This window comes from Neopsephotus bourkii, unplaced genomic scaffold (genome assembly GCF_033783945.1).
Source record: "Neopsephotus bourkii isolate Nb327-2 ecotype Australia unplaced genomic scaffold, CSIRO-AGI_Nbou_v1 NB_318, whole genome shotgun sequence".
Lineage (NCBI taxonomy): Eukaryota > Metazoa > Chordata > Aves > Psittaciformes > Psittacidae > Neopsephotus > Neopsephotus bourkii.
The window spans coordinates 5,201,517-5,214,528 of record NW_026900826.1 but is presented as its reverse complement, the minus strand read 5'-3'; the positions used below and the strand labels follow the sequence as shown (position 1 = coordinate 5,214,528).

The 13,012-nt window shown below is 35.2% G+C and overlaps 1 protein-coding gene across 2 annotated transcripts in view; it reads right to left on the bottom strand.

Annotated features, from left to right (window-relative positions):
* The window catches only part of CGNL1 (cingulin like 1), a 46,010-nt gene extending 33,319 nt beyond the window's left edge, over positions 1-12,691 (bottom strand). The window contains exons 1-7 of one of the 2 annotated variants that reach the window (XM_061347471.1): positions 10,980-12,691; positions 10,381-10,475; positions 9,393-9,486; positions 8,270-8,371; positions 7,388-7,536; positions 6,707-6,842; positions 4,630-4,842 (exon numbers count right to left, since the gene is read on the bottom strand). In XM_061347471.1, the coding sequence (XP_061203455.1) occupies positions 4,630-4,842; positions 6,707-6,842; positions 7,388-7,536; positions 8,270-8,371; positions 9,393-9,486; positions 10,381-10,475; positions 10,980-12,608 (2,418 nt within the window). In that variant the 5' untranslated portion in view covers positions 12,609-12,691. The remainder of the gene's footprint in view (positions 1-4,629; positions 4,843-6,706; positions 6,843-7,387; positions 7,537-8,269; positions 8,372-9,392; positions 9,487-10,380; positions 10,476-10,979) is intronic. The other variant, XM_061347472.1, reaches the window with a different exon arrangement.
* Positions 12,692-13,012: the final 321 nt, after the last annotated feature.

The window sequence follows — 13,012 nt, the reverse complement described above, 5'->3', positions numbered from 1 at the left end:
GGAGTGCCTGCAGCTTTCCTTCCACCACTACACTTCAGCCTGTGCATCCTCCCTTTCTTTCCCCTGTTCCATCTGTGCTTGTAGGACCACAGCAGAAATCAGTCAAATATATACCCAGTGTTTAGAGGACTGGTAAGGGAGGGCAGAAAATGAAAGCAGGGTGGGGGTTGGAAGTATGTCATGAAAGAGGGGACATTGACTTGGACCAGACACTCCGCTGTTATTGGACAGTTCAGATCAGTTACCAACTGGCTTCTACCATGGAAACAAAGAAAAAGTGTTATTTCAATATGTTAAAGGCTGCTCAGGCATGCAAAGGAAGAAACATTAGTGGCATTTGAAATCCTGGCTCATATTCTCTAACTCTTTTCCAATTGTTGGGTGTCTTGCTTGAGGTGAATGGGCTCGACTCAGACACAGCATTCAGGATGCAGATTCAGATGAGTTATGGATGTACGTACACAAGGGCATAATGATATTCTTAGGTCCAAGAAATTGCTATTATATAATTTGTTTATTTTACTGTTATAAAGAAGATGTTTTTATAGAGCTATTTATTATAACCCCAAAATTTCATCTTATTAGTTGAGATCCTGTTAGTTTTTTTCCACATATACAGTTTCACAGTTATTTAAAGTATGTTTGTCTACCCCTTTATGTAGCAGTGTGTCTGTGATGTTCCACAACCAGTTATGTCTTTACTCTGAGTGACTTAAGTAACCACTGTTCTGTGTTTGTAGAGCATTATTTCAAAATAGGTTCTCAGAATATACTAAATTTAGTTATGCTTCATTTTACATTTAAACTATATTTGCCAAGCCATTTCTGAAGAAAGGCACACAGAGTTTATATCAATATAATCTACAATGCTTAAGCTAGATTTTGTTAAGCTTCTGCTTTATGTGGGAGATTTTTATTAGCTTTGAAGAAGAAATATATTATCAGGCTTGGTAGAAAAAGAATCAATATGCAACTTTCATTTCAAAGTTCTTTGCACATCTGTGCTAGACTCACCTAAATTCCCAATCGCTATATATAGATATATGTAATATATATAATATATATGCAATATATATATGTGTGTAATATATGTTATATATATGTGTAATATATATTTTTTATATATATATAACGGGGGGAAAGGAAAGCTGCTACTCAAGATTTTATATTAGTTTCTTATTTTAAAGGAGTACACTTTCACTTAATAATATATGCAGTAAATAACCATTGTCTTTTGCTGTTGCTCTCACTTGCTCTGATAAAAGTCCTTCTCTTTGATCATACCATGGATTTACATATACATGTCAGTTAAAACTCATATGAACACTAGCTTCAGTGAATTCTTAAATGTGTGGATACATGAAACTGCTTCTAAACCCTAAACGTCTGTTTTATCATCTTGAGAATAAGGTCAGAAGTATGATAAGCCCTGAATAAATCAGTCGAGGTCAGGCATAGATATGCCTCCTCACAATGTGATGATTACAGTGTTTTCTGAACAGCAATACTTATGCAGACTGCTTCTCAAGGCAGACATAAATTTGATAGCACTGGGCAGACTGCAATTGCACTCCTGAGCTGATAAATTTTCAATGGAATTTGGACAGTACTAGCTGCAATTTGCTACAACCTTTTACCTACAGTATTACATTCCAAAAGGTACTTCCAAATGTTACTGGAAATAAACAGTGGCACTTCATCTACTTCATCTACATCAGTAACAGAGCACTCATAAGGTAAGCAGTACAATTCTGGCCTATTGTGCTGTTGTGTCAGATTAAATAATACAAATTTTTTGTACTATATTAATGCTGGGAAAAGATCCTTATTCCTTACTGCTCTGGCATTTGCTGTTACGGAGAAACCCACATTCAATTAGAAGGACATAATTTTTTTAATTTATTATTAAATTAAAGGCAATTACTACCCCACAGAAGTATGTTACAGAAAAGTAAAACTTTTAACATTGTTAAATGGGAACAGTCTGACCTCACTCTTAGTAAACAACCAATGAAGTTAAGAGAAATCAGACATCAAGACCACAAGCCTAAGACATAACACAGAAATGAGTTAAAAACATGAACTGTGGCAAAAAAAACCAACTTAATATCTGTGACTTTATATAAAAATCTCTAGAAAACAAACAAAAAACTAACCTACCACATCAGTGAGCATGAGAAAACAGAATCACACGACAAATAACCCTACTCTATTATCAGATAACCTTGTGTATGTTTCTAACATGACTTCAAAACAGATCTATGTGATATGCTAATCACATAGACTAAATGTGCTCTACATTACTTGTCAACCTATCTAACATCTCCAGCAGCTGAAAAACTGTTGATTTAACACAAAAATGGTATGAAAAAAACCTTCCTTTTTGGCCTAAGAGACATCACAAACCACCCTTATTCAGTGTACCAATTTGGATGATATAAAAGCAACATAAGAATTAACAACCTTGTACATATACCCTGCTCTATCAAACCACTATTACAGCATTTACACACCTGTTTTCCTCATTAAATACAACAGAATGGCAGCTTCAATTGTATAAAACATGATTTACACATACACTGTTAGGCATTCCAGATTAATTGTAAAACCAATAATTAACATCATAAGTAAGATCACAGCAGATCACTCATCTAACTCCCCCAGTTACACTTGCCTGATATGTCAAACTCAATAACTAATCTCAGCCAGCAGTCATATAGGTAATGCTGGCCTTTAAGAAATCATTAAGGGTACTAATAACAGTGAGATTAAAAACAAATAAAGAAGAAACTTCCAATTAAGCACGATGGAAGAAGTTTTACTCAAAATAAAACCAACAAAAATCACTCGAGTAATATCAGAAGAGAAGACCCAGCGCTTAGAGCAACATTAATTAATTAAATTTCACTTCTGAATATCTTATTAAATTTACTATTAGATAGACTATGCCATGCAAGGAAATAAATGCTATTTATAACTATCTCTATGCCACAGCAACCCAGTCATAGAGCCATTTCCCAGGCTGTTATTGTTATGCCAAACAAACTACTCTTTCATTTCTTGTCAGTTGTAATTACAGTTCCATAATTGAAATACAGTAAATTACCATGCAGTAACTTTGAAAGATGGTTCACTGAGGTTAAGCTGTCACTACAATTACTGTATGAGAAAAAAATGATAATTTACGTGTTCTACTTTTCCCTCACAGAAAAAAATTAATTCAGTTCAAGCAGCTCAGATGAGTCAAATACCTTCATGATGATGTAAATAAAGAGAAACAACACATTTATCAAAGCCAAACAAGCCTAAGTCCCAGGCTGTACATACAAACCAGTGTATTAAAAACTTTTCTAACCACAGAAGAAAACTGTAGAGACAACCCTTCAAAAAAATACTCCTTATCAGAATTTGGTGGTACAGTATCTATCCAGCATCTTCCATATATGCTCTTATTTGCTCATAAAGCATATACAGCTTTGGATATATTGTTCAAGTTGCAAGCTTAATTTTAATTCAGTTCTACATTATGTTTTTGGCCACAAGCAGTAGGATAACTGCAACTCACTTAACACCAACGACATGAAGGTAAAAGAAATCGGCATAGACATTTCTAAGCATAAAACTGGGCCTGTAATTTTGACTTACACTGCTCAAGCAGTTTGCCTGTAGAAATTTTCTGAAATATTTGAGAGAAATAAAATGAGGGATAGACACAAATAACTGTCACTGTAATAACAGTGCTCAAAATCTTATGAGAACTGATCCCTTATAAAAAAATCTTTCAATTCCTAGCTGCTGTCTTCATAAAGGACATCTTTTGGAAAACAGTAAGATTATGCACTTCTGGAAACTGTTGTTATTCTCGCCCCAACAAAGACCACATGCTGATGCTGGAAGAGGCAATTCCTTCAGTTCCGTTTTCCTCCTGTCTCGTTCCAGACATCCAATCCCTGCTGTTTCCCTTGAGCTGGCACTCATTTGACTATTCAGTAAATAGGGTAAGCTCAATAAATTAAAAGGGAAAAGGAATACACAAAAAAATCCCAAAACAACCAAACAAAACCAACCAACCAAATGAAAAACCAAACACCCCAGCAAAAAACCAAATCCCCACACAAACAGAACCAAACAAAAACCCCACCACCTAGTAGTGAATGGTTGAAGGAACAAGAAGGGACAATGTAACCAGGAAACAGGATGTGGCACAAGGAGCTGAAGGTAAGAATAGAGGGCTGGAAAGAACTGATAGAAGCTGTAATTTCCACAGCATCACTGGCAAAGCACACTGGTGCTCTTCAGGGCATCCTCAAGGTTTCAATGATTCCATTTAACCCAAGACAAGTAAATGGTCCTCTGTACTATACTCCCACCTACTCTCTCTCAAAGCTTACAATGAAGAAAACACTAAATAAAGACTCAAAGGGCCACAACTTCAGCTGCGGCTAGCAATCGAAACATTATATACGTGCATGAAATAAAATTTATTCTCAGCAGCCAAGCATCTCCTAGCCTAAATCTCTACCTATTTATTTTGCTAAGAGAACAGTAGTATCTGGAAGCCTCTATTATGTCAGCTGTGAGAGGGATGACTTTTCCCAGTAGAAATTAATTGTATTCACTTATTTTCACCTCTGTTGCTTTCTCCAGGCTCTGATGTAGATAAAGTAATTCTTTATCATGTTGTTCTTTAAGTTTATCCATCTCCATGTCATGGCTAGATACTTCTTCTTTTAGTGCTCCTTTTAAAGCAGTAAGCTCTCTCTCTCTCTTTCTCAAAATCTCTTCTTGTTGATCTTTTGCTATTAATACTTCTTCCAGATCCTGCTTCATTTGCATCAGCTCCTAAAGAACAAAATTAAGCACAACTGCATGACAAATAGCTCCAGTGGATGTTCTGTTTGTGTTTCAGAGAAGGAAAACAGGTAAGATCCCCAAGGCCAACTTTTATTTCTGTGACTTTTATACTAAGCTAAAAATTTTCTAAACCCCTAATATTATTATAAGTATACCATATAGCTCCTGTTTCATATAGTGGGCTGTCCTCGGTTCAGCTGGGTTCTTGCTACTGCTGAACCCAGGACATGGGTCAACATACCTGATGCTGCGAAACTATGAAAATATTTTGACGGTGTATTCTGCTGTCTGTAAATAAAGCAGGATTCAAACTAAGGCTGCAATTTAGTAACTCCCTCAGTCCTACCTTCTGTAGCAAAGAAGCAGGTAAGAGCAAGGAAAAACCTTTCTACCCACACTGCAAGATAAGTGAAATCAGTAGTAATTCCTTGTCTTTTCTGCTGGAAAGAATAAAGTTGCTTCTACAAGTGCTGAAGACAAAACAAATGCTTCCCAACTGAGTCAATGCCTTTGCACCCTTCCACCATGTTCACACTAGAAGTCATTTCTCCTCTCCGAGTTGCTGGGAAGGAAGTGTGTAATCAGTGAATCTGAATAATAAATATACACATGCATGTATACAAACTCAGAATAGGATAACAGCAACAACTGAAAATATGCATCTTCAAGAATTACCTAATTCGGTATTTCTCAAGCTGTGAATAACTGCACTTTAAAAAATAACGTAAACTTCCCTTGCACTGGAGAAAGATCAGTACATCTAAACTATTCCTGATATGCATCACTTATTCTGTCCTTAAAGCTTGCAATGAATGCCACTGTCCAGATTACCACATTCCACTGTTTATTATCCATATTGATAGAAAATGTTTTCCAATACTTACTCTAAATCTCTGCAGCTAAGTCTCTCATTTCTGACTCCATCCCCACACAACACAGAAAAATTGACCGCTATTTCCTTTACTGCAACATTATAAGATGTGCTTTTGACTCTTCCCTCACTCTTCCAAAGACCTTCTTCATAGGCAATGTTTTTCAGCACTATCATCATCATTCCAGATATTACTCTACTTCTGTACAACTTTCAACTGCAGTAATCAAATCTCACCTACACAAAACGAGGTAGTTATTCTACTCAGCATGTCTTGCATATTAACATCTTTAATATCCCTGAGATCAATGCTTTTTGCTCCCTGGTTTGCATTTTATCATTTAGCTTCAACTTCTTAAGCTAGTTCTTTGTACTAGTATTAAGCTAATTGTTTTGGAACTACGAAGTATTAAGGTCATTCTGAATTCTCACCTTCCTTTTGAACAATTATACATTGATACTCTTACACACCCTTATCAACAAATTCAATATCAACATATTTCATCATCAATAAATTAATACAACCAATTACTCTCTCACAGGAGACAGAAAACCCATAACTCTCTTGTTCCTCTCCAGACTCTATCCCTTCTCTCCTTGGATTCCATTAATAGAGTAAAAAATTTAGAGACTACCTTGGTGATTTCTTTTCATTTTCTTAGTTGAATCTTACCTGGCCTTGCTAATATGTACACCTTCTTTAAACTGATCTTCCCTGTTCTGACCAATAAAACCTACCTAATTGTTAAAACTGACCAAGATGATTATCTCATAAAAGTGAGTAACTCAGCTGTCCCTTAATCATTATGTTATTTGATCTCCTATCCTAGAAAATGATGGTACTTATGCTTTATACTCCTTTTTTGTTTTGAATTGACAGAATGGGAAAAAACAAGAAATGTATTTCTTCTACCTGTATCTTAGTTCCCAATTTCTAGACAGCTGATTTTTTTATCCTTCTTCTGGTACTTTATAACTAACCTCAATCAGAACCTCTTTCTCCCCTTCATCAGTATGTTTTGCGTTATCCAGTTCATCATGCATCTCAGAGAGCTGGTCTTGAAGATCTCTGATCTCAGTCTGGTGTTGTTCCTGCTCCATCTTCACTTGAAAAAACCTTATCAGGAAAAATCAGACAAAATCTTTTAATTTTTAGAAATTACAAATAGAAATTACAAATTAAAGAAATTAGAAATAACTAATTTGTTGTTTTGAGTACTAAAAAAAACAAGTATGTACTCCCATGTTCCCCACAAAGGAATGGGATATAATGAGGCAGAAAAATGAAATGTCAGAGGGGTAAAAATGAGAACTCTTCAGCAGATATATAAGTGGAAAGCTATATTTTATTTTAAACCTAGTACTATATGCTTGACTAAGGTATCAAGTGTTTCCATATTTTAAAGACTTGAACTATATATTGTGACCATGAAATATGAAAAGGAATTTGCACTAAGAGGAAGATTATAAATTCAGCAATCTTTCTCTTCCTTCCAGATATTCTGAAAACATGCCTCTTTTAAACAGTGGAAACATTTCCTACAATAACAAACATCACTGTCAGATTCCATTAACGTACCCTAAAGACACAGGCACTTTTAAACTAAAAAGTTTAACAATAAGCACAAATTCCAATGAATAACTTCTGTAAAATTAACTCACTCCTCTAGGTTCTGCCTGAGTTCCTTCTCGCTTTCTTCCAGCTGCTTTTTTAAAGCTTCTTTTTCACACACACTTTCATCAAGTTGCAGCTGAAGATCTTTCAGCCTTGCTTGTGTGGCATTTCTCTCTTCTTTGGAATTCTGCTGATTCTGAATTTTGTACACCAAAAGTTAAGCAAGATAACAGACTAAGCATAAATAAATTAAAGGCTCTTCTTTATTGTATGAAAGAAGCCATTGCAAGATTTTGGTATTTTCAACTTGTAGAAGTGCTTAATAACCTATGAATATTAAAAGCCTGGAATGCTTATTTGCACACGCAAAGCACTGCTTTTCGGTTTTTATTAGAAATGTGAGAAGTGAAGTCTCCTCAGTACTATCTCATCAGTTTGAAGTATACTGGTTCTTATGACAGGGTTAACATGCAAACTGAAAGAAGCCAAACTGTTTTTCTTCATGTCTTCGAAGCACGGCTGTACTTAATTACTTCAAATTCAGCACTCCAAAAATAATGCGGTAATTAACAAACAGCAGCTACATAAGTAATACAGTTTGTCTCGCACTCCACATCTGTCTTGCTACAATCAAAAGATTAACATTTACCTCTTTGGATACCTAAGAAATTTTATGTGCGTGTGTCTAACATTTTTATTCACCTCTCGAAACTCCTTTTCAAATGCTAAGAAAGAGATTTCTCAAGAAAAGGTTAACCATGCTATAAGCAACTACACTTAAAATTAAAAGTCTTGTGTAAAAGCACAGGTATCTGGGTTACAAGGAATATGAAACAAAAAGGAAGGATTCAGCTGGTTGATCAGTTGTCACTTACTTAGAAAAGTTTATCTGAAGTAGTCAAAAGCTTTATAACAACAAAGTGCCATACCCTAATTTCTAGATCCAATTTTTTTTCTAATTCTTCCACTTTCTTTTCAAGTTCTGCTTTTTGCTCCACCAATGCTTTTACCTCAGCTGAAGAATCCGAAACCTACAATTAAATAGAGAAGTTTAATCCCACAAAGCCAAGATGCTCTTTGACAATTGCTCTTTTTAAACCTAAAGTAAAGCTACAAGCCAGGCTAATGAAGTGTAGCATCACCTGTAACTTTTCATACAGGTCAAACCAAGCTAGTATTTTCAAAAGAACCATGATTTGATTTTCATAAAATTTCTTAGTAATTGCTCAAGGGATGTTGCAAATAATACAGAAAATATACAAACCTAAAGAAAAATTCAAATTAGGCGCATATGAATTAAGTCACAAGGACTTGGGGCCAAATTTGACTGAATACCACCATTTACACAAAACTGCCATCAAAGGGGTTCATACTCAGATGTCAAGACAGATTTTCAAACACTGTTTTTTGGTAATTTCTTAAGATGTGTTTTATATATTCATTTTGACTGATTACAGCCCAGGATAAAATAATCATCAAAAGTACGCATTTAATCCTCATGCCATCACTGCAACAACTGGGCATTCCTTCACTTTCCTCTAGAACTGAAAAAACAGTTCACCATGTAGCACGAAACAAAAACTCCTCAGCAGGCAGACTGTCCAATGCCATTAATGTAAAATGGCTTTTTAAAAAGTCCTAGATTATTGCTTTTCTAAATTACAAATTAAAATACTCTTTCCACTTAGATATATATTTATAATCACTATAACGCGAAGATGTTCCACCATTATTTTTTAAAGTTATGTATGTTAGCTTTTTCTTTGATCCAAGAACTTTTTGATGTTCACACTGAGTTTGCATCTCTCCTTCTAAAATGCGTAAGCTCTCAAAGTAGACTCCTTTACATTATTCTTTAATTGTTAACAACCAGATTTCCCAGAAGTCACCTCAGTGCATGATTAAAATTAAGCTATACTACTGAGAATACTAAAATATACTGTACTAGACGAACAGTCTCGTTTTAAGTCAGTGAGGGAATTCAAGTATTTAAGCCCTGTTTGAATACGTATCACTATTAAACAAGCCAAAACAACTTAAAAAATTGTTTACCTGTGTCTTTCCAGCAGCTCTTGACTTTAAAGTCTGAATTTTCTCAAAAACCAAGTTGACTTTCCTCTTTGTCGCATCATCATTATCAGCACTCCTAAAATACACAGAATAAAAGCAATGATATGATCAAAGGTCCTATTTTTTAATGTTAGAACAAATTCAGAGCGTCCAAACTATGCAAAATCACCAGCATAAAAAAATAAAATAATCCTATATGAACCATTAAGAAATTTTCTTAGCTATGATTTCATTAAACTCTTTACAGAGAGGCTGCTGAAAAATTATATTCACTGAACTCTTTAATTGTAACTCTCTTCTACAAAATTGTACCTGTGGAAAGACAGGTATTCAGCATGTATATTACACAAACACACTGAAATTAGAAGTAATTAGTACTGCGTTTTTCAAGTTCTGACTATTGCACCATAAAATACACTTTAGCAGCTCCCAGAACCTGCTACATCAAGAATGCAAAAAAAATTAAGTACATTGCGTATATTTTAACTCATTTCTCTTTCCTTCATCTTTCAGTAAGTTATCGTTGGGAAACATCAAGTAAAAGAGTTACAGGTAGACAAAGGATTAAATGCACATTAACAAGAGAGCTTCTGCCAAAACTCTAAGAGGTAACACTTTTTTGTTGTTTAAAAAATCCACAAGCTTAAACTCCCATGTGGTATGATTTGAATTGTTCATGAACCTCAATATCACATGAAGTTTAACTCCTAAAATATTTAAAAGATGAAACAGATTCTAATTCATAAATTTCAGGTACACTTAATCAAATCCTGTACGATACCTTATGTAAGTCCTGATTGCCCAGGTATTTTGAGATCCTATGCCTTGAAGGATACAGCTCAGATACAGAATTACGAAGCAATTCTAGCTTTCCTTTTACAGTTTCACATTTTAAATATAATAGAAAATAAATACTGAGAAAATATAGTTTCTTTGGAGACCAGTCCTCTCCAAAACTATGTTTACTAACCCTTCCTTAAGGTAATTGTAAAGTATCTGTTTAGCAGTCTCTTCATTCGTTTGCTGTGCAAGATCTTGCTGGCCTTTTAAGAGATCAGGAGTTGCCTAAAATGACAAGACAAAATGTCAAAAAATATAATCATATGAGGGTTGTAAATACAACCTCTACAACTTGAGTCCTCCATTGTAGTCTATTATGAAAACATTTATGTACTGCGGACCTAAGTTCATAAAGATCCATTGGAGTTCTGGCCTCCAAATTTGGCCAATAAAAAGTATGCTCCACGCCAAAAGAAAGAAAACATAATTTTGCATTCTCCTCTTGCGCATTTATGCTTAAGAATAACCACATCATTTACAATAAATTCCTTTAGTCCCACCACCTTCCTTCACCCAAACAAGAATATACTGTTTTACAAACCATGTTTTCAATACCTGCAGATAAAGGAGTAATTTTTGTGGTTATACTTCTCCAGAACAATACCATTTGGAAGTATTGTGTGATGGGTGTTTGTTCTAATGAAGAGCAGAAAAATATGCATTTAACAGTATGAAAGTTTTAGTATGCTAGAGTGCAAAACACAGCTTAAACAGTAAATTCAAATTTACCTGTGTATGAGGAACAGATGAAAATGTTTTCACAGAAATCTTCTTGGCTCCTGAATCAGGTGAAATTGTGATTCGGTTTGGCAACAATAAAGTAGAAGTTACTGTTCTAACTTCTTCTCTCTTACTCTGTCCTGGGAGTGTAGACGACCTGAACATCAAGCTCTCAGTATCAGCTCCATTTTGTTTATGGTATTGCAAAGAACTGAAACTGCTACTCCGAGTGTCTTTATCAGGCATCTGCAGTTTTCCAATACTTCGAGCAGAAACCTTCATCTCTTTGGAAGGTGACTTTTGATCTCTGGATAATTGCTTGTGAAAGCAAACTTTAGATGGTCCCAGTAAGTGCTCAGTTGACTTACCCAAGCTTTTACTGAATTCACCTAAATAATCTGAATTTACATCAGGCCCTAATGACAAGGCACTATCAACGCTTCTTGATCTTTTACGATCATCTGGATTAATTCTATTCCTTTTTCCTGACCTACCTCTTCTGTGAGGATCCACTTTCTTATCAAACTTTTCAATTAGCTGATCTACTCCTGGAAGTGAACCAGTATCAATATCACGGCCAGTTCCAGGTAAAAATGGGATATACCTTCTGTTTTCATGCCGATTAACATTGTCTGCATATATGGCATACTCTTGGTCATCAAGTAAAAATCTGTATAAGGAATTTGCCGAAGTGGGAGTGGCTGATGAGGACGATGATCTTCGCGAGTCATCCAGTACTGGCCCAGCTGAATCTTGTCTGCGGAAGGGAAGAACATCTGGTCTAGGTTTTCTTTTCTCTGGATAAGTAGTGGGACTAACACATGGAGATCCTCCTGCAGATGAAAATGACTCTGAAACACACACTTCGTTGAGGCTGATGGTGCTACTGGGACAATCCAACAGCTGCTTATTTTGATCTTCTGTTTCTACTGACCTGTTCAAATGCATTTTTTTTGCATTTGCTTTGGGTGGCTCTGCAGGATACGTATTTGTCTTCTGTAGGGACACTACTTTAGATGAGGAAATCCAAGGCTTTGCTTCAGTTTTTTCATCTGCAAAAGATTTAGATTTACTGCACACAGAAGACTGGTAATTATCCAAGTTCAGGTTATTTTTGTCAGGATCATAAGGCTGTAAAAGTTCAGGATGTCTTTGAAAGTTCAACAAATTTGAGGATTTCATTGTTCCACCTTTAAATTCTGATATTCCATTATCCTTTTCATCCAGATTGGTTATCTTTAGGCTTTTAAGCACACCTGGTTGCATTTGCTGTGTTCCAGGAAACATAGTGTGTTCACTGTTTTTGTCCTCCAACCTAAAAGCAGTATTGGAGGCTGTGGCCGGCTTGCTTGCAGGATAAGAAATGTCCTCTTGATCTTTTCCAGCAGAAGGATTTTCTGACAAACATCCTTCTGTATTGTTTAGTACAATGTAAGGATGTCCATCAATTCCTTGGACTCTAATACTGACACCATAAGACCCCGTCCTAGAATTTTGTGCATTTCTGGTTTTTTGAGTCTCTTCACTTGTGAGTTCAAGGGTAACCTCATAGTCCTGCTGAACGTGCTTAAAACCAGCAAAATACGGTTCCATGATTACCAGAGGAATATAGCTGAAGAGAAATGACAAAAATGTCATTGTTTAAAACAGTTCAGATTATTTCATTCATTATTTTATTGCACCAATCAGTGTGAATATGAAGACTTAACAGTAATATGCAGAAAGATCAATATACAAGATATACAAAGCTCAAAGCAAATACACTGTGATCTAAATGTCTCACTGATTCATTCAATGTAATGTTATTTTATGATTATAAATGGTAAGAAATAGCAAGTTAAGACTACCTACACAGAGTTGGTGCTAACTGCTTTAGAATCAGATTACTTCAAGTATAATCAATTCTAGTACAATTTTTTGAGTCAAAGCAGCTTTTATTTTGGGTGTCTCCACTGTATTTACTGAAAGACTGTACACTTCAATAATCAATAAGCATTTTATAGTCAGCAATTATTAACAGCTATATTAACATTTGAACATAA